Source organism: Chlamydotis macqueenii, chromosome Z, assembly GCF_036417535.1.
Source record: "Chlamydotis macqueenii isolate bChlMac1 chromosome Z, bChlMac1.mat, whole genome shotgun sequence".
In the NCBI taxonomy this organism is placed as follows: Eukaryota; Metazoa; Chordata; class Aves; order Otidiformes; family Otididae; genus Chlamydotis; species Chlamydotis macqueenii.
The window spans coordinates 26,479,894-26,498,383 of record NC_141593.1 but is presented as its reverse complement, the minus strand read 5'-3'; the positions used below and the strand labels follow the sequence as shown (position 1 = coordinate 26,498,383).

The 18,490-nt window shown below is 44.3% G+C and overlaps 1 protein-coding gene across 10 annotated transcripts; it reads left to right on the top strand.

The window, feature by feature from the left end:
* The first annotated feature begins 1,263 nt into the window (after positions 1-1,263).
* TMEM171 (transmembrane protein 171) lies at positions 1,264-17,524 on the top strand. 10 transcript variants are annotated; one of them, XM_086771339.1, is made up of 7 exons: positions 1,268-1,408; positions 2,309-2,833; positions 2,945-3,131; positions 7,096-7,224; positions 7,660-8,386; positions 10,114-10,255; positions 14,836-15,161. In XM_086771339.1, exons 5-7 carry the CDS (start codon positions 7,756-7,758, stop codon positions 15,062-15,064), a joined length of 1,002 nt encoding a protein of 333 aa, XP_086627465.1. In that variant the 5' UTR covers positions 1,268-1,408; positions 2,309-2,833; positions 2,945-3,131; positions 7,096-7,224; positions 7,660-7,755; the 3' UTR covers positions 15,065-15,161. The 10 variants fall into 10 exon arrangements, with proteins under 10 accessions (XP_086627468.1, XP_086627458.1, XP_086627465.1 ...); XM_086771340.1 differs by having other exon boundaries at positions 2,940-3,131; XM_086771342.1 differs by lacking the exon at positions 14,836-15,161 and adding an exon at positions 17,364-17,524 and having other exon boundaries at positions 1,264-1,408; positions 2,309-3,131.
* Positions 17,525-18,490: the final 966 nt, after the last annotated feature.

Below are 18,490 nucleotides of genomic sequence, written 5' to 3'. Positions count from 1 at the left end.
CCTGCTGGTTCACAACTGAAGCCAACCTTTCAGGCAGTGGTAGCTGAGTTGGGACATAAAACAGTGGAGACAGAGAAGGATCACTAACATCCAAGAATCTACAGCTCTGGAAAGCTTGAAGCCTTCTACCCCATCACAAGCTCCTTCATATACCCCACATGTATTTTCATACACTCTTTGGTTTTTCATTCAGTTCCAAGTTTTCCCTAGTTCTCTACCCAAACCCAGACCCCCTCTAAAAACCTCCATCTCCCATTTCCCCCCAGTATAGTCATCTAACTAAACTATCTCCCTGCCAAGCAAGACTTTAATCCACTCCCTTTTCCCCCTGCCATCTATTTCCTGGGTATCATTCCAACCTTCACCCCTGTTTTTGCTCCTCTCATTTTGACTCACGTAAACCCAAACTGTTTCCCTCACACCTCACCAGCTACCAGGCTGCACCTAACCAGTGGGGCAGCTTTAGTCCTGCTGTCGTTCAGGTCCTACAGCCACTACACCCATTTACAAGTGCCATATCCTGACCTTCCCCCCTTGGCTCCTTGTCCTCTCGCACAGCTGCTTCTTGCACTTCATGGCTCTCATCTCCGCTGCCAAAGCCAGCTTCTTCCTCCACGCTGCCTGCACTCAGCAAGCAAGGGAAGAAGCATCTTCTCCCATTTCCCGTGGCTGATCTGGCTTGCAACTGAAGGAAATCAGTCACATGTAGGCTTGGCCTGTCTTTAATGCCTAGCAAGTTCCCAAGTGTGCAGAAGTAAGGCTAAGATTGGTAAGGCCAAAGTGACTGCAAGAAGAAGAAGAAGGGCTCTTGAAATGGGAGATGTGGCACAACCCCCCTGAGAGGGCTGCTCCCCACCTCACCTCCAAGACACCGGTATTTCAGGGGCACACTAGACCTTGGCCACGTACACACGCCTCCACAGACGCCTGCAGCGGCCCTGCCCAGCCAGCTGCACCCGCTCTCCAGCGCATCAGCTTGGAAATCTCCCAGCTGCGCGGCAAACACACCCAGACCGCTGCGGATCCGGCTGACAGCCAGCCGGGCGGATCTCCTCAGCCTGGCCTTCAGCCCCCGGCAGCGAGAGGGTGACGAAGATGGCGTCGCCTGGCACCCTCCTCTCCTCCTCGCCCGCCAGGGCACCAGACAATGCCCTCCGAAGGCCGCGGGAGGCCGGGAGGCTCCCCGGGTGAGGCGGGGCGGGGCGGGGACGCTGAGGGACGGCGCCGGGCGGGGCGCTCGGCACCGGGGAAGGCGGTGCCGCAGCAGCCAGCGCCGCGCCCATGGGCCCCCGGGGCGGCTCGGCTCAGCCCAGCGCTGCGCTGCCACCGCCCAGGTGCGTGCTGCCTGGCGCAGGTGCTTAAATAGCGGCGCCGGCTGCGCCGCCGTCGTTCTTCGTACCGCGGCCAGGTAAGGGGTGGGCGCTAGGAGCCCGTTGCCACCGGCCCCTTTCCGCACCTGCTCCGCTCTGCCCACCCCCGGTGGGGGCTGGCCGCCTGAGGCCGTCCCGCTGCGCGCCGCCGTGGCCGAGCGCTTCCCCTGGTCGCCGGGGCCGCACGGCTCCCGCCCCGGGTTGAAGAAAGCGAGCGGGCGCGAAAATGGCGGGCGGCCCCCGGCCGCTCCTCCGTGGGTAACGGGGGGAAGCCTCGTAGCGCCGGTGTGAGGAGAGGCAGGGCGCGGTGGGGAGCCGGGGGGCACCTCCGGCGGGCTGGCTTGCTGTCGGGAGGCGGGCGGTGCTGGAGGGCGGCTCGTCCTCCGGCTGCCCTCAGTGTGGGAGCCGCGGCCAACGGGTGGGCTTGTGCCGTGTCTCCCAGCGGCCGCGATTTTCACTCCCCTCAAGGGCAGAGGCTGGGGCTGTTCTCCTACGTGTCACTCACCCAGGGCGCTCACCTCAGTGTCCTGAGGTAAGAAAAGCCCCTGTCTCATGCTTGGAGAGCCCACTGCTTCCCTGCGGTGACCGTTATCCTATCCCTGTGAGAGGATGGGATGTCTGAAGAGGCCTCTGCAGATTATATTCTGCTGATGTGCAGATGCTCCAGTTGCTGCTGGTGGCATGCAGCTGGGAAGGCACTGGTGAGGAGGCCCCTGCTAGGGTGAGGGGCTGGCCCCGTGTGGGCCAGGTGCTGCTCCCTCCCTGGGTTGTGGTGGACAGGCTGCCCTGCCCTACTCCTCGCTCCAGCATGACACACAGGAGCTGTGGTTTTGTGGTGTGATCCATCCTGTTGAAGACCTTAGTGTGAATTAGAAGAGAGCACGCCTGCCAGGCTGGTGCGTGAGGAGGGGTATGCCATGGGATGCTGCTTTTTCCAGATGGAGTAGAGCTTAATTGTCTGTGAGTTGGCTGTGGTTTAATGCTCCAGGCCATCTTTGAAAAACTTGGACAAGAAGGCTTTGGGCAGCTTCTGGATGGTCCTCTCAAAGGTCTGTAAGTCTCTTTGCCTGTACCTTTTGCCACTTTGAGGTACATCAGTCTCATGGGACAGACCTTCCCAGAACTTAGCAGTAATTGCTCTGTTTTGTGTTTGAAGAAAGTCAGCTCTGGCTTTAACTGTGTCTGTCTACCTTCTCCACAGTCTCCCTGCAGGCAGTGCAGAAAGGAGGAGCTGCTTTGTCCCAGCTCTTGTGTGCCACCAGTGTATCATGTAAAAAGCATCCCACCCACGTGCATGGGACCCTTCAAAGCCCATTGTTGAATTTAGGTGCTGTCCTAGTTACCTGCGTGGCATCCAACCAGTCAGTTACCAAACTTCGCTTTGCAAGCTCCTCTCTGTGTCCACAAACCCTTTTGGAGACGTCACATCCAACCATGGCATCAAGACTCTCTTCCTCATGAAAGTGAGTGGGGAATGTTTGCTGACCAGCTTTTACTGTAGCTGTTTTTCTCTTGTAGCCCACAGGGATAGTAGTTGGCAGCTTCTTCACAGAGCACAGTTCTGTCTAGCACAGGTCAGAATCCCTGACTCTCTCTTTGTGGTGAGATGGATCCCTGATGCACGTGTGTCTGGAGACTGGCAGGATTCATCCCATAGTCTGGAAATTTCTACTGCAGCTGCTTTCCAGCATTTCTCCAGACATTGACTCCTGCCCCACCTGCAATGGTTGTAAATAACAGCATAGCATTACTCTTCTTATGGTAATCTTACACAATCATTTTGTCAACCCGAACAGGCAGAGTTTATTTCTGTGGCATCTGATCCCTGCTTAGGGCTCTTTTAGCACGGTGTCTAAATCATGGAAGTCCTTCTCCTGGTATATCAGAGTTGTATGCTCCATGAGGTGCAAGCACTGTCAGGCACTAATTAGAGATTCCATACACAAGATGTCAAATTGGATGTATTTGGCATCTCAGAACTTGTTAGTGCTTGTAGTCTTAATGTTGCTTGAAAGTAGAAAACAGAAAGTATATTCTGTTGGGCGTTTCCCTCTGGCTCTTCATATATGTGATTAAAAACACCACAGCGAGGGAGGAGCGTGGGGATGAAGGTGGCAAACTCCAATTTACTTTAGTTTAACCAGTTGCTCTCATGGATAGCTGTTTCTGCTGAATGTCAAGAGTGCAGTCCAGATGGGAAACTGTGATGTGATGTGATAAAGGACAGAAAATGGCATGGGTACAGAGGCAGATGTGAATGGAGGAGGAAATTAGATGTAGGGAGTGAGAGGAAGTGGAGAGCCATTCATGTTTTGACCAGGAATTTAAACTGAGTGAAGTTGAGAGGACTTTCCCTTCCAGGTAGCTTGTCCTTTCAGGAGTCATGGTTTAGTTTGAAACCTGGGAAAAAAATAAAAGTAAAAATCACACAATAGCAGTGGCAACTTCCCAGTAGCCATTCAAAAGTTGGAAGTATGGGTGAAAACACTTAAATGGAAAAATCTTGAAAAGGATGACTTGTGAGTTCTAATGGGGTTTCCGTTGTGGACTACAATTGACAGGGTATTGTAGTTCTTGAAATAACACAGACTAGATCTGATCCTTGTGCATGAAATTATTTGGGTGCTTTTTCAGTAAGAAGAGGAACAGGGCCTACTCTAGGAAACATAACGCAGAGAGACAGCAATGTTTTAATTCTTCCAATGCTTTTTTCTTTTAATCCTCAGTTCCTGAATTCATATAACTGCATGAGGCTATCAAATTTCATATGAGAAAGGGGGAGTAAATTTATAGCCCTGGTGTTTGCGGTGGAAATCTTGGACAATATGAACTCTGACGGTTCAAACAGAAAGCAAAAAGTCCCAATTTCATCATTAAAACTTGTGTTTTAAAATCCCTGAAGTTGTCTATAATGTGAAAGTTGTAACACAAGTGTTACACAGAGAAATGACAAGAAATTGTGATGTTATTTCCTATTCTATATACATAGCATGAGCCAGACTTACAAAAGGCTAAAGCGCTATATCATTCAAGTTAAGCTCATAACCAGACTTCCTTTACAAGCTGTGTTTCCAATTCCCTCTTCCCTCATACTTAACTGCCTCCACTCTACTAGATTTTGTTCTGGCAGATTCTGACCTGATATTTCCATGTTTGCTCTCAGACTTGGGGTGAATATGAAGGGAAAATTCCCTTATGTCAGTATGCCTGTGGAGATAGCAGAACTAATGGAAGTACTTCAAGCACATAGTCAGTTTAAGGCTTGGTTCTTTCTTAAAATACTACTCCTGGAAACACAAGAAATAAAGCTTGATCTTGCGTTGGATGTTCTGTTAAAATCTGATGGTAGTGTAAAAGAAAATTAATCCTGCCTTGGATTTTGCAGCATAAAATATGTGGCTTTCATCTTCAAAGCCCCAACAGACTGTTCTGAATGTTCCTTCTTTTGTGGCCTGAAAGAATTAAGAAAATATGTACATGCTTCATTTCTAGTGTGTTTTAACTTAATCTCATAACAACAAGATTGGCAGAAGAGAAGCAGATGCTATATTGGAATAATGAGAACAAATATCTAGATTTTTCTTTTTAAGGGCTAACTGTTTGATTTTTTTTTTTTTTCCCCCCCTTCACATTATTTCCTTTTGTCCTAATTTACTTGTACTTATGTCCGTGGTTCTTCCCTAGAGGGAACTGTGAAGAAAGGATTCAGAGTTCTCTCTAATTATAGTGTATTGCTCTTATAATAGTTAATGTGCCTCAGCAGAAAAATATCTCAAGACAGTTGTGTCTGAAACTGAGCTTTGCTGGATTTTTTTTTTTTTTTTACCAGAGGCCCTTTACTCAGTTTTGTGCATTTGTTGTTAGGTCAGTAAATCTGAGCCCCTTCAGATCAGTTGTGAAAATGGGGAAAATTTCTAGACATGAAAGAGCGTATGCAGTTATGAGAAACGATTTTATTAACTTAGGAAGAACCAGCGAATTTGAGGAAGGAGTGACCAACTTAATCTGTTTTCTTTGCTTCGAAGTAAAGCCTTCAAACTGACTCCAGTTCATGCAGTATCGAATGTGTGCTTGGCTAACAGTTTTCAGTTTCAGATCTGTCAGAATTTATTAAATTTCTTTGTGAGATACTGTCCTATCTTTAGTCTCCTTATAACCTTTTTTTTTTTTTTTTCCCCCCCAGAGTGAGGCTGTGACTCTTCTACAAAGGGAGCCTCAGTTAGCAGGTTTTCAAACCAATCTTAGTAGAGGGATAGATTGAGTTCAGAACAGTGAAGAAACACTTGGCAGATATCGTTTACAAATTAACTGACCACAGTAATGGAATGCATTAAGGGAGATCTTCATTTTTGCTGTTCAAGATAGGCAGCTGGGATACTTTTTTGCTTCCTGCAGTGGCCTTCTTGCTGTGTAGTGCAGCCTGTTTCCTTACCCATCGAGTCTTGTGCTTATTGTGCCTTTTGCCTGCACGCTGCTTTCTGCTCATTCTTTCGTGCTGCCAGGGGTCTGGTTTGATGTTCAGCGGGAAAATATCTAATAACTTTGTTATTTGTGTATCTGCTCAGACAGTTCTTTAATTAGATCCTACTCTTACAAGTGGGTAAGTAAAGTGACTCAACAGATTGCCTTGCATTGCAGACAGATAATTACGTATTTGAGTGACTCCTGGGTTTTATGGCTGTATTTTGTTTTCATCTCAGTGGGGCACTGCAGTTACTGGGGAGTGACGCGAAGCTTGTTGTGGCTGACACACGTTCAGCAGTTTGCTTCCAGAAATCACATAATACTTTGGTTTTCTTCTGGAGTAACTGTTGTTGAGGCATGTATAAGGAGGAGTGAATCTAACTTTACTTTTAGCTTCCAGTCATCTGAATTGGTAGCAGAGCAGTGAAAGCTGGTAGAGGAAAGGCTGAAAGTTAACTACCAAACAGCAGTAGCTAAGCTGATTCCCAGCTTCCAGCTGTGGTAAACTCCTCCAGTTCCTGTCTATCATTCCTCATATATCCAAGTTGTAGGTGAAGTTTTCTGTCATGGGGAAACTGCTGGTGAGGAGAAGAGGGCCATGTTAAATCACTGCAATACAAGCATGCTAAAGTACCTCCTGTACTTGGCAGGGGACAGCTCTCTCATGGTCCCTCCAGACTTGTTATTTTCCATAGTTTGAAATTCCCCCTGGGTTTCAGGTTGGCTTTTGATGGATGGTTGCCACTTGGACTGAGATCTCTGTGGTTGCACGTCACCATGGTATGGAGTGCAGCTGTCCATCTGAGCCATCTGGTAGGCCAGAGTGTCAGAGCAGCACAAACTTTCTTGTGGGTAACAGGAGATTTTTTTTTTTCTTCTTCCCCTAAAGCTCACCGAATGGCACTCTGTGCTAACTTTCAGTCAGGCTTTCCCTGCCTCAGCTTGCACACACCCAGCAGATTTGTTGTCTGTACTGCCATATCGACTGTTACTGACCTCAGCATTAGTTTGTTTTCTTCTGAATCTAGACTCCTGTGCGCTCAGAAGCCTTCTGGGAGCCACCTTTGTTATATTTCTTTTTAAAAATGTATTGGAACACAGACAACAGGTTCAGCAGTAAGGGAAGTTGAAAGGAAGTGTGGTAGCAGTATGCTTACCAGTTCTAACTGTAGAATCAGTGAGACTTGAAGTACATAGTCTCTAGTATGACTTTTTTCAGTTGTTTGGTTTTTGGTTTGGTTTTTTTTTTTTGTCTTTTCAGAACGGAACCAAAAATCTTCTGTGTGCTTGCTCCTGCAGCTGTATGGGACAGGAAGTTGATTTAAGAACAGAAACAGAAAAGTATTTATTGCCTGTGGAAGAAGAAGAAAGATTTATATGTTTTGAAAAGGTATGTATTAGAAAGATTTACTTAGTAAGAAGTCCAATAGTTATCAGTGCTTGAGTTCTTTCTCAAGAGCTGTCACTTCCTGCCATTCACTACAGAAGTTTCTCCTAGCTTTCTGTTTTCAAGGATTCAGCCTTTGAAAATAAGTTCCCCTTAATCATAAGACTGTGTATCTAAAGAAACAATTCATTTAGCTGTGCAACAGCAATTTCAGTTGTTTTCAGTCTAACTGTAAAGTAAGTTCTGTCTTTTCATTGGCATTGAATGGCAGCAAACTTGATGAGGCTCTTTAATCCATAATGGAGGTACTACAAAACAGAAAATATAGCAAGACTATACAATATAGGCTGAATAGCAAATGCAGAAATAAATATTATAATGTAGCTAGTCCCTGTGTTTTTTTTCTTCTTTTGATTCATGTATTTTTCATGTTCACAGATCTACTGTAGTTTTCTACCACTTAATGCTAACAGGAAAAAAAAAAAACACACAAAAAAGATACCCACCTCATCTGCTTGAGGAAATTCTGTGGTAATGTATCCAGTGGCTGTTTCTGCACCAGGAGGTGAAGGAAATAATGGACAACATGGGAAACTTATTTTCTTCCTTTTTGTTTTTGGAGCCGTATTGCTCTGCGCTGGATTCCTGCTTTCAGTCTTCATTCTCCAGTCTTGCCCATCTGGAACCTTCAGTGACTGTAACAAGCTCCTTAAGGCTGCTGGGCCTGTGTTGGCCGTAACTGGCCTGGTTTGTGTTTTAGTGGCACGATCAAGGGCCAGGCTGTATATAAGACAAAGACAACTGCAGAATGAGCAGGTGTACAGCCTTGTTTTCTGTCGTGGGAGCTGTCAGTTTGCCCAGTTTCTCATATTTGGATTCCTGTTTTTAACTAGTGGAATGCTAATAAGCATCCTGGGTATTTGGATTCCTGGCTGCAGCCCCAGCTGGCACAACATACAGCTCAATCACACCAGCAGTTCTGATGTGGACCTCCAGGGCTGTGGATTCCTGTCACTTCAAATCATGGGACCTTTGATTGTGCTCACTGGGTTGTGTTTTTTCGTGATAGCTCATGTTAAAAAGAAACAAAACTTAAATCTCAACCAAGAGTCTTGCGAAAGTGAAGAACATCCTCAGAGCCCTGAATCTTTTCAGGTTACTGTAGGTGGGTAAATGATTTGTGAACTTTGCATTTGAGTTTGTAGGGTTTGGTTTTTTTTTTTCACTGATGATTTACTTCTGAATATTAGTAATTTGAGCTCTAAGCACGTCAGTTCCGGCATGTCATACCAGGGAAAACAGAAGAATTTTGCTTTGTCTCATATGTTTTCTATATGGTCAGATCACCTATCTTTCTCTTAAAGACAAAACCTCTCCTTTGGCGTAAAAAGAAAGGTCTGACTGTCTAGGCAAAAGAAGCCACGTAATATGACACAAGTCCAATCCCACTTCCTTTTCCAAAGGGTGTAGCCAACTGCAAATGACACATCTAATGACTTCTGTAACTGTATTTAAGATTTATTTTAGCCTTGAGGTCTGACCCCTTAAACAGGAGAATCTGATTCATAAGCAGTGTATTGTATTTTTTTTTAGTCATGGCCACATCTTCTATCAGTCAGAGGTGTAATTGCAAGATGCTTCTGTTAATTGCACAGTATTTGAGTAAATGTGTCTGTTAGTAGAGAACACTCCCCTGCATATATTACTGCTTTTAATACCCCATGAATATATTCTGTGTGTAGATCATTCTGATAACTTTCTAGCTTTCTGAAATGATTGATTAGTCAATCATAGTATTGTGTGGCTGTCATCTGACTGACTGGACTTGAGATTCATTATGCAAAACTTTTTTCATTCTGCCTGTCAAACCACTGTACAGACCTGTAACCTGGTGGTCCTCAGAAAATGTGAGGGTTTAAAGTCAGTTTTCCAGCCACCAGAATAAATCAAAGGGTCATAGGAAGGAACTCAGATTGTCTTTAAAGGTGAGAAAGCACAGATTCCTTTTATACTTCTATCAGGAAAAGTAAAACTGAAAGGCTGGAGGCTGAGGTCTGGTTGGCATAGTGATGTTATGGAACAGTGGTGACTGAAGTGAGAAGATAACCTCCACCTCACTGAACGTTTTTAGTGCTCCCTGAGCTGTCCCTGCACGCGAATTACAAAGGGAAAAAAAGGTGTCAGGCAGCTGTGAATGTTAATATAAATTACACAAGCTCGGTAACTGAAATGTTCTGTTTAAAAAAAAAAAAGTGAAACTCCTCAATTACAAAGGTGAAATTGGCAGGTGTGCTGCACAGTACACTTAATATTGAATTATTATTAAAACAGTGTTGTGGTACTAATGTTAGTAATGTGCTTTCAGCTACAAGTAATTTAGTAGGGAAACTGTCAAGGCACGCAAAGTCAGTCATCAGAACCATTCGTGACTTGAATACTTTTGTTCTAACACTACAGTAGATGTGAAGGAACTTAAACAATACTATTCTAGATATGTGAGGAAAATTAAATACTTGCCTACCCTTAAAGTGAGCCAACAGTAACTATGTGCTGTGCACTTGTAGTTTCTGAAGACAGCCAACAGTGAAGAGGCTTGTGTCTCTTAGATGGAACACTCCCCTCCCTAGCACTGTTTTCTAAATGAAATCTTCCATTTATGAATATGCTGCAGCATCTTTATTTTGGGATATTTTTGGTTTTCAGTGTACCTCCAATGTACTTTAACAGCCCAGAATACAACAGTTCTCTATGTGGAATCATTGCATTTTATCTTAAAAGGTAGACAAGTACAAATACTTTATTCCAAAGACAGGAAGTATTCTAGGATACAGTTAGAATAAACAGTGATGCTCGGTTTTTCAGAGGTAATTGGTGGGTTTTTTTTTTCCCTAGGTGATGCTGTAATGGTATTCCCTCCTCCACCACCTCCTTATTTTGCTGACCCTGTGTCACCAACTGTGACACATTGTCTTATGTCAAGTGCTTTGCCTACAAGTGAAAATCCTCCACCATACCACTCTATCTTCAGCAATGGGTAAGACTCTCTTCTCCTCTGTCTTGGGAAATCTAAGATGTTTCTCGGAGTATCCAAGACCATATTCTTAAATTATCACTGTGAATTAACTCTCTACTAGGCACTGCGAAGTTTTCTAGTGACGACTTTTCTAGTGACTAACTGCACATAATTTACTTGAAATGGCATTAAAATATCCTAGTATAAAAGAGGAATCATAAACCACAGTGTGTCCTTCATGAGAGTTAATTTCTTACCAGTTTATTTTGACTGAAAATAACTTCTGAAGTGAGAACAAAGCCTTAAGTCAGTGGCATTATTTAAATATACTTAGATTAGATTTCTTCCACAGATTGTCTGAGGGAATGTGCCCCTGACCACAGTGCCCCAGTAGCACAATACCCACACTGACAGATTTTAGGAAGCATCTGTAGAACCAATGTGGCAAGCCCTTCATGACACCCCCAGGTGACCCTGAGAATGCCACTTTAGTGTGGCATTTTCTGTTCTCCCTCTTACCCTTATTGCACTGTCTTGAGGAAGTGAGACCTTCTGTGCTGGTCTGCCTTATTCCTACTCTGGCAGTGTGTCAAGATAAAAAGATACTTTGATATTGCAGAAGGCTCCAGGAAGCTTAAAAGGGAAGTTGCAATGCCAACTTCCCTTTAAGGTGTTGTACCTTACCCACGCAGTCATTCTTCGACGCATTGAGTACAGCTGATCTGGTAGATGCTGCCACCACCAAGCTGAGGGACCCAGAGCTGCCAACTGACTGAAGAGTTACCTGCACCACAAAAACTTAGTGTTATTTATCCCCGGTGAGTTACCACCAGTGGGCTGCTAACCTGAGGGTGAAAGAGGTCACTGCAAGGGCCACATACTAGGAGCCAGAACTAGATCTGGCCAGTAGAGCTAGATGCCACATGCCTAGAGCCCCTGACTTATTTTCAGGGCCTTAATGATCCAGAATTGGCTTGGCTTTACCTTTTGGAAGGTCCTGTGTCAGGCTGGTTTTGATCTGCGAGTCAGTAGATGGTGTGGGACTTTTTCACTGGATTACTTCAGTTTACAAGACTGTACCTGCAGCATCCTAAGCACCATCACTCCAGCAAGAGCCTCAGCCTGCCTGGCTGTGTCCAGTCATAGTAGTTTTGGGGCCATTGTTTTAATAGCTTTCCACCGTACTCCAGACGTCTCCACCCATATGAGGCAGTGCATTCCATGACCAGCTGTACCAGCTGTGTGCCTGATGTTGGTACTCTTTCAAAACTCTAGTGTTAATCTTCATTTTGAAGCAAGCAAGCATGAATCCTCTTCCTGCCCAAAGACCAAAATGTCACAGGAGGAGGAGACTTGTGTTAGCAATGATGCTTATTCTTGTTCCCACACTGTGTGCAGCCATGTCTGTGGTTTTTTAGTCATCCTTTTGAACTATACCTGGTGAATTCGTGAGGCTCAGCCCCACTGTGTGAGGCACTCTGTTCTCTAGTCAGTCATTGTCAACAGCTCCTCATACTGTCTCCATTCCTAGTACCCTCCTCAAAACATCTTATCCCTGTCTTTGTTGGAGATAGCATATGCCTCCTTTTGCTATTACCACAAGCCAGGCTGTCCTTCTATCTTTTCTCAAAGTCACTTTTTTATTAAACAGATAATACCTCTCTATCAAAACCCTTCCCTAATTACTTTTCCTTGCTACTGGTGCAACACTAATGCACAGTGGGACTGGCCTCCAAACAAAAAGAAAAGATCATGTACATACCACTCAGTGTTTGGTTCCCACTGTCTAAGATTCAGCATGAGGTTGATGACTTGTGCTGAGGGATGCAATGCCTAATAAACCCAAGCTATGCACATCATTCATTCAGTCTGCTGGTTTTCCACTTACATTGTCTCAGAGAGAAATACTATTTCTACAAAGCTGATGAGACTCTGTTGATTACTCAGTGCCCTAAACACCTGCTGGTGCAGGATGACAAGGGTAAGGGATGAGATGTCAGGGCTGATAGAGGAAAACTGCTTTCTAGAGAGCAGTGGCTGTCATGACCAGACACAAATTGTTGTGTGAAGAAACATTTTATTTTGTTAAGCATGAAAGTCTCTGCCTGTTCTCAGATTGCAAGTGAAATATGTCAGCTCTCAGAGTTATACTGCTGCAATCAAAGGACACTCAGAGCAAGCAGAGGACAAAATAAACTGCTGCTGAAAGAAGGAATTTACATGAAGACTCTGTATTCTTACTGGGCTGGGTGAAGGCGTCCACAGCTGGAAGTTGTTTCATACCAGCTGCTGGAGTTAGGCACCACACTGAGCCTGTCTATGCTACAGCTCCAGTGTGTGCTGTAACTCCTTTCTGGTATGTACATCCCAGATGTACATACAAAGCAAATGGATGCATGTGGCGAAATTACTTGCCCTGAGTGTGAACCTGGACCTCTTGTAGCCCTAAGACAGCCAATTCAAATATGGTCCAAGGAGACCCTCAAGAAACACTTCAGTTTAAATACATTTAGAAGACCAGTCTGGAGTGGATAAGTGGGAGAAATACAGGAACATACATATTCTGCCTTACAGACAGCTGAGAGACAGAGTGACTCTTGTACCACCTTTCTGTAGAAGTAGAGTGCACAAAACTGAGGGTCATAAGTCCTCTCTATGCGGTAATTTCAGGCCCTGAGTTCAGATACAGGCTGCCTGCCCATGTGCTTGGTAAAATATGTGCATTATCAAAGGGTGTGAAAGAGAGCAAGGAGCACATCCTGCACTGAAAACTGAAAAACAGAGGGTAGTGGGGGAAGAGCAAAAAGCTAGTTCCTCAGACTTCTTGTTGGCTCTCCCTGCTGGTACACATACCAAATGACCCCTCTTCATTTATTCCCATACAAAATCCCCTGCAGCTGAATCAGCTGCCTTAACCCACAGACGTCCAGTTCTGGTGCTCCAAACTGTGTATGTGATCCCATCACCTCAGTCAGCGTTGATTGCCTGTCTGGACTTCTCTGTCTTGTGAGCAGATGTACACAAAGAGGCAGTGTGTAGCCCAGCTTGTTGGGGCCGTTTCTAGCAGAGTGGGCAAAACACCTCAACCTTGGTTGCAGAAACCCTGACCTGCTTTGGTGTCCTGTGGCTGGGGTGCACTAGTTGTTGTCTTTCCATGCTCCCCAGGGTCCTCACAAAGACCTTGTGAGTGTATACCACCTGAGGGTTTCACTCAGTCATGCTCTCCTGTGGCTCAGTACTTGGCAGCAGCCATGGCACCTTGACTAGTGCAAATTGGTTCCCATGCCCTTTCACGGGGGAGGAGCAATGGCCTCGTTCCTCCTAACCTAGTGCCATGGTTGAAGATCCCAAAGCTGGAAGGGAATACACTTTTCATACATGGGTGGTTACCAGGCAAATGTGATTTGCCTCTTCAGTCCACTGAACTCTGTTATGTCAGCAAGTGCTGTGGTGGAGGCTGTGCTGGATGAGAGAGCTTGTAGGAAGCAGAGGCATGATCTGATCCCAGAAATGGTTGGTTTTTTTCCTGCAATCTGTTATATAGTCCTTCAGCATTTGTCTTGTAGTACGTTCACTTCTTTCTCCTTTAAACACTCACCCTTACACACCAGTAACAGTACTGAAGATCAGGTGACTATGCTCTGTATTCCTGCTCCTCTCACAGCATTGCTGGGGGTACAGGTGTACGCACAAAGGCAACAGTCAGCTCTGCGAGTGAGTCATGAGGAATGAGGAGTTCTCCCCATTCCTTGGAAGACAGCTGAAGCAATATGCTGAGGGCCAACTCCAGGGCAAAATGAGCAGGGTACCAGAACCATGCAGGTGCAACAAATTGGGATCCAGTTATGATCATCAGAGGAGAGCAGTGAATACTTGGCTGCCCTCCTTGACTGTCACTGGGAACTTAGCAATCTGATCGTGTCCATTTGCTTCTGTTTCTCCAGCTCTGAGCAGGAATGCTGCTCCTTACGGCTGTCATGGGTTGCTGGAAAGCTTAGTAAGTTTCAAGTTGCCTTTCATGTAAGATCTCAAATGGCTAAGGACTGTGATATTTGTGATGCAATTCTAAGTCTAGTAACTGTCTTTCATAAGGGAAGGGAACAGTGTGTATGTGTCGTAGTTCAGCCCCGATCGGACAGCAGGTCCGCCCTAGGCCTGGCCAAGTCCCCTGAACAAAGGGGAGCGACTTCTAGCAGTTTCCTACAGAAGCTACCACCTTAGGCCCCCCCTCACTAAACAAAACCACGACAGTATGTAATAGACTACCAAAGGGAAGATACATTAGGAGCTAAGGATCAAAAGAAGATTTTATAAGATTGTGAGGCAACCCAGCCAGAAGCAGCTAATACGCATAAGCCAGGCTGTGACTGGTGATGTGAAAGGTTAGAAGGGAGCGTGTTTGCCCTTCCTCTCTGAAGTAATAGAATTTTCATACGAGTCATAATGTAGCCCACAGAATGAAATCCTAATGCTTAGACAAGTTCTTTGCTTCAGGGATTTTTAGGGAGTATGTGCGTACATGCATGTTTATGTAAGTCAAGTGGAATTTCACTCACTCTAGATAAATGAATTATGCTAATATGCAGTTTTGTGTTTTATAGAGCACAGCTTGCAGATGATGAAAGAACAGTTGCTGTTAGAGACTATGAAACCATATATACAATTTCTGGAAGCAGCTCACCTTCAGATATTTTACCAATGCTATACCTCTCCTCTGAATCACCTCCAAAGTATGAAGAGAAAACATCAATAACAAATGATGAATATTCTCCATCTTCTTCTTCGTCTTCTTCATCTTTTTCCCTAGCCACATCTGACAGCAGCTCATAGAGGACTGTCAGTTAGACTTCATTTTTAAATTAAATTGTACACTCAGATTTAAGATTTTTGAATTTATTTACATTTTGTAATAAAAGCAATAATGTTGGCTGTGTCTAATTTTTCATCAAAAAGCATTAATGATTAATTTGAGTTTCAAGAAATATTAGATAATGCTGAGCTTCTGAGCCAGTAGTCTGAAGGGATTCAGTTCACTTCAAAAATGTGAAATGCTCATTTTGTTCTGTTACAACTTCAGTTTCTATTCTTAGTTGTTCTTTATATAATGGAGGAGCTAAGCAGAGAGCAACTTTTTTTGCTTATTTTAATTAAATCTGTTTGGAGCTTCAAAAAAGAAATAATTAGGAAGTGTTTTTATTTCTATTTTTGTATGACTTCTGTGGAAAATACTTGTTTGCAAAGTTATTGACTTTATATGTATTCTGAGAGCATCACAAATAGGGGTCTTTAAGATCGGTACCAAATATGTTTATGGAGAGCTTAAATGGTTACTTTTTGGCCAGTCTGCTAACAAACACTCTGTAGCTTAATTTAGACGCTCTCTGGTCATTATGTAAGTAAAATCCCTATGAAAAGCAGTTTTAGCCAGCAGTTAAGATCCCTAAGGCAACACTGAGGATAGTTAATAGGCTAACAGTGTAACTGTGGTAATGACTGATTTCAGGGGGATTATACTGCTGTTATATATCATCATTCATTATGCCATCGTTCATGGTTTATACAAGGAGTGCTTATTTTGGGAGAGTGAGCACCACTCAGCAGTGGTATCTTCCAGATGTAGACGTTATTTACCAGCAAATGCCAGCGAGGCACTTTGATCGCATGTGGCAGATGTTTTTAACTGACGCAGCACTTCACAGACCCTTCAGAAATACAGCCCTCCTTATCTCCGCTGTCCCTGTGCAGCTGTGTGATAGTGGTAGCTGCCTGCCTTCAGGATGGAGTGACAACAAGTTCTAGTTCTATTTTGCAAATGTCTGCACCCATTCCCGAACTGAAGGATTTGCTTGCAGTAGGTATGGATAATTAGCAGGAACTGAGTTGCTGCTGACCTTTGGCAGTTTACAGCTTGCTCTGAACCCTGTTTGAGAAAAACAGACCTGATTCAGTGCCCAGGAGCAGACGGTGGCAGAGCTACCGGTTGGGTGTGGTTCAGCATGGTGAACTTGCCAGTGTTAAAACGTCTTGCAAGTATGATCTCTGCCTTGTTCAGCTGAGTCTCAACATTTGCATGCTCTGAGACCTCAGCTACACCTCAACTTGTCTTCCTTCTGCCATGCTGAATTTCAGGGAACCTGGCCGCAACAGAATGCCAAGCTTTAAATTAAGTACTCAAGTTCCTTCCTGTACCTAGAGAAAGGTGATTGCCATATGTCATCTTTCTGTGAACATGCCTCTCACTTGCAGAGTTTTTTAGGGAAATGTTCAGGAGCTCCTGCACTTGGCCGTTTATTTACACCTTTGCGTTGTTCCTCAATCGTGCTAGGGCAACACTTTGTGCAGCCACACAAAAACAAACCAGTCAGTGAGGGAGCTGTATTTAGCCAGCAATAGAGCTCAGGGGCTTATGCATGCAGAGTAATGAGCAAACACAGCACAGAGAGGGATTTAGTATGTGGGAGCTGGTTAAAATGGCATGACTCAGCCATGGGAATTTCTGTATAAAGAAAGCGTATCCACAAAAGTCAGCAAGTATTTTGTCCTTTTTTCTCTCAAGTGTTTTTTAGCTAGTGAGATTTTCAAGGATACTGTTCCTTGAATGCCTTCTGTAATCCAAGCTATGGTTTACTATCTTTTTGATTTTTTTTTTAAAGCTTTTGTTTCTAAACTGATGTTTAACAGTGGTACCCACTGCCTTGCATGATTTGTGCATGTGAAGCCTTCCACATATCACAGGAGCTTGTCTCTCTCTCTGGATTTGTCATGCTACTATATAGCAAGTACAGAACCTCGGCGGTTTTACCTAAAAGATCCCATGCAAACAAAGACCCATATTGGCTTTGTTCAGTTGTTTGAATTACAAATGAGCACTCATTTGCTGGAAAGGTTAAACATTGAAAAGCGTTTAAATGAGTAAGTCTTGAAATAGGTCATCATCTTTTTAAAAAAAAAAAAAAAATACACTCACATCTGATTGCTGACTGTAAAGGTATTAACCTTTTGTGCTGCCTGCAATTTGCTCAATCAGTTGTTCCCAAGATGTGCCCAAGAGACCAGTCAAATCAAGTAGAATATGTTGACTCTGAGCTGAATCCCCTGGAACTGAAACATGATCTTGTTTTCCTTCCAGGTTATTGTGTTTTGATCTTCTACTGCAGAGTTTCCATTGTGGATCACTTTCTAAAAAAGCAGCCTTCTTGGAAAGCATGCTTTAGAAAGCTGCTGACCTGAGACTTTGGAGCCAGCACCTGAATTTCCTGGGAAGGGCAGGTGTTACGTACCTCTAAAAATGAGGATTGAACAGGATTTCTCTTGGTATCTTTTTGAGAAGATACTTAGGAAGTAGTTCAATGTACAGCTGTATTAGCATCTTCTGTTTTTGACTTGGAGAATCATTCCTTGGAAACTCAGTGGGGTCTCCATAACCTGCTAGGCACTGAGAGAGCTAACATAGCCAGGGCAACAGTATTTGCTTACTTTGGTGTCGAAAGGTGTTTCAGCAAGGTCAGAAAATGTGAGTTAAGAGGCTAGCAGATCTGCCTCCACCCCTGAAGCCTACCACTGGGTGAACAGCATTAGTGGGAGGAATTTTTGATGTGGGGAGTAGGGGTGAAATGTCTGTAATAGAAAGGAAGCAACACCTTGTAAAACTATAAAAGAAGCTTAAAATAATACAGAATAGCATTTTTATTGAGGAAGTGAAATACTTTACTGTCACACTAATGGTGCTATAACCCCCCTTCTGCCCTAAGGTTAGCTTAAGTGCTTGACATACAAACGCTAGGGAGCAAATCAAGTTGGTTACTGATTCACACTTACCTAAACAGGCAAAGTGGGAGGTAAGGATTGCTTATCCTCTGTAAGTGAAGTTAATGTCTCTCTTCCTTGCTGCCTGCACTGACATTGCTCTGCTTCTAACTGCATCACTACAATCCTTTGGAAATAAGAGGGATTCGTAAAAATATAAATGGATGCCTCTTCTCTCAGAGAAGTCTCTCTTCCTGCATCACCAGCAGCTAAATAAAAAAATGGAAAGCTAACTCATCTGAAAAACTGAGATTGCACAGTACTCTGTAATGGTGCTGTGTTTTTAGGATAGCAGTACTCATTGGATTGCATCCACCCCGTCCTTGCCCCTTTGTGGTTGGTAGTGCTGTATCCATCTCTCCCTTTCCCGTGCTGCCTCTTCAGAGTCATGGGTCATGGGGCATTTCTGTGTCCTTGGAGACATTTTTGCCAGTACCTCCACATTTCTGC

What these genes read in the sequence shown, in the direction of transcription:
- TMEM171 (XM_086771332.1), top strand. Translation starts at nt 7,756, where the DNA reads ATGTATCCAGTGGCTGTTTCTGCACCAGGAGGTGAAGGAAATAATGGA. An exon ending in ATCTTTTCAGGTTACTGTAG is followed by an intron (nt 8,387 to 10,113) that starts GTGGGTAAATGA and finishes TTTTTTCCCTAG; the next exon opens with GTGATGCTGTAATGGTATTC. An exon ending in CACTCTATCTTCAGCAATGG is followed by an intron (nt 10,256 to 14,835) that starts GTAAGACTCTCT and finishes TGTGTTTTATAG; the next exon opens with AGCACAGCTTGCAGATGATG.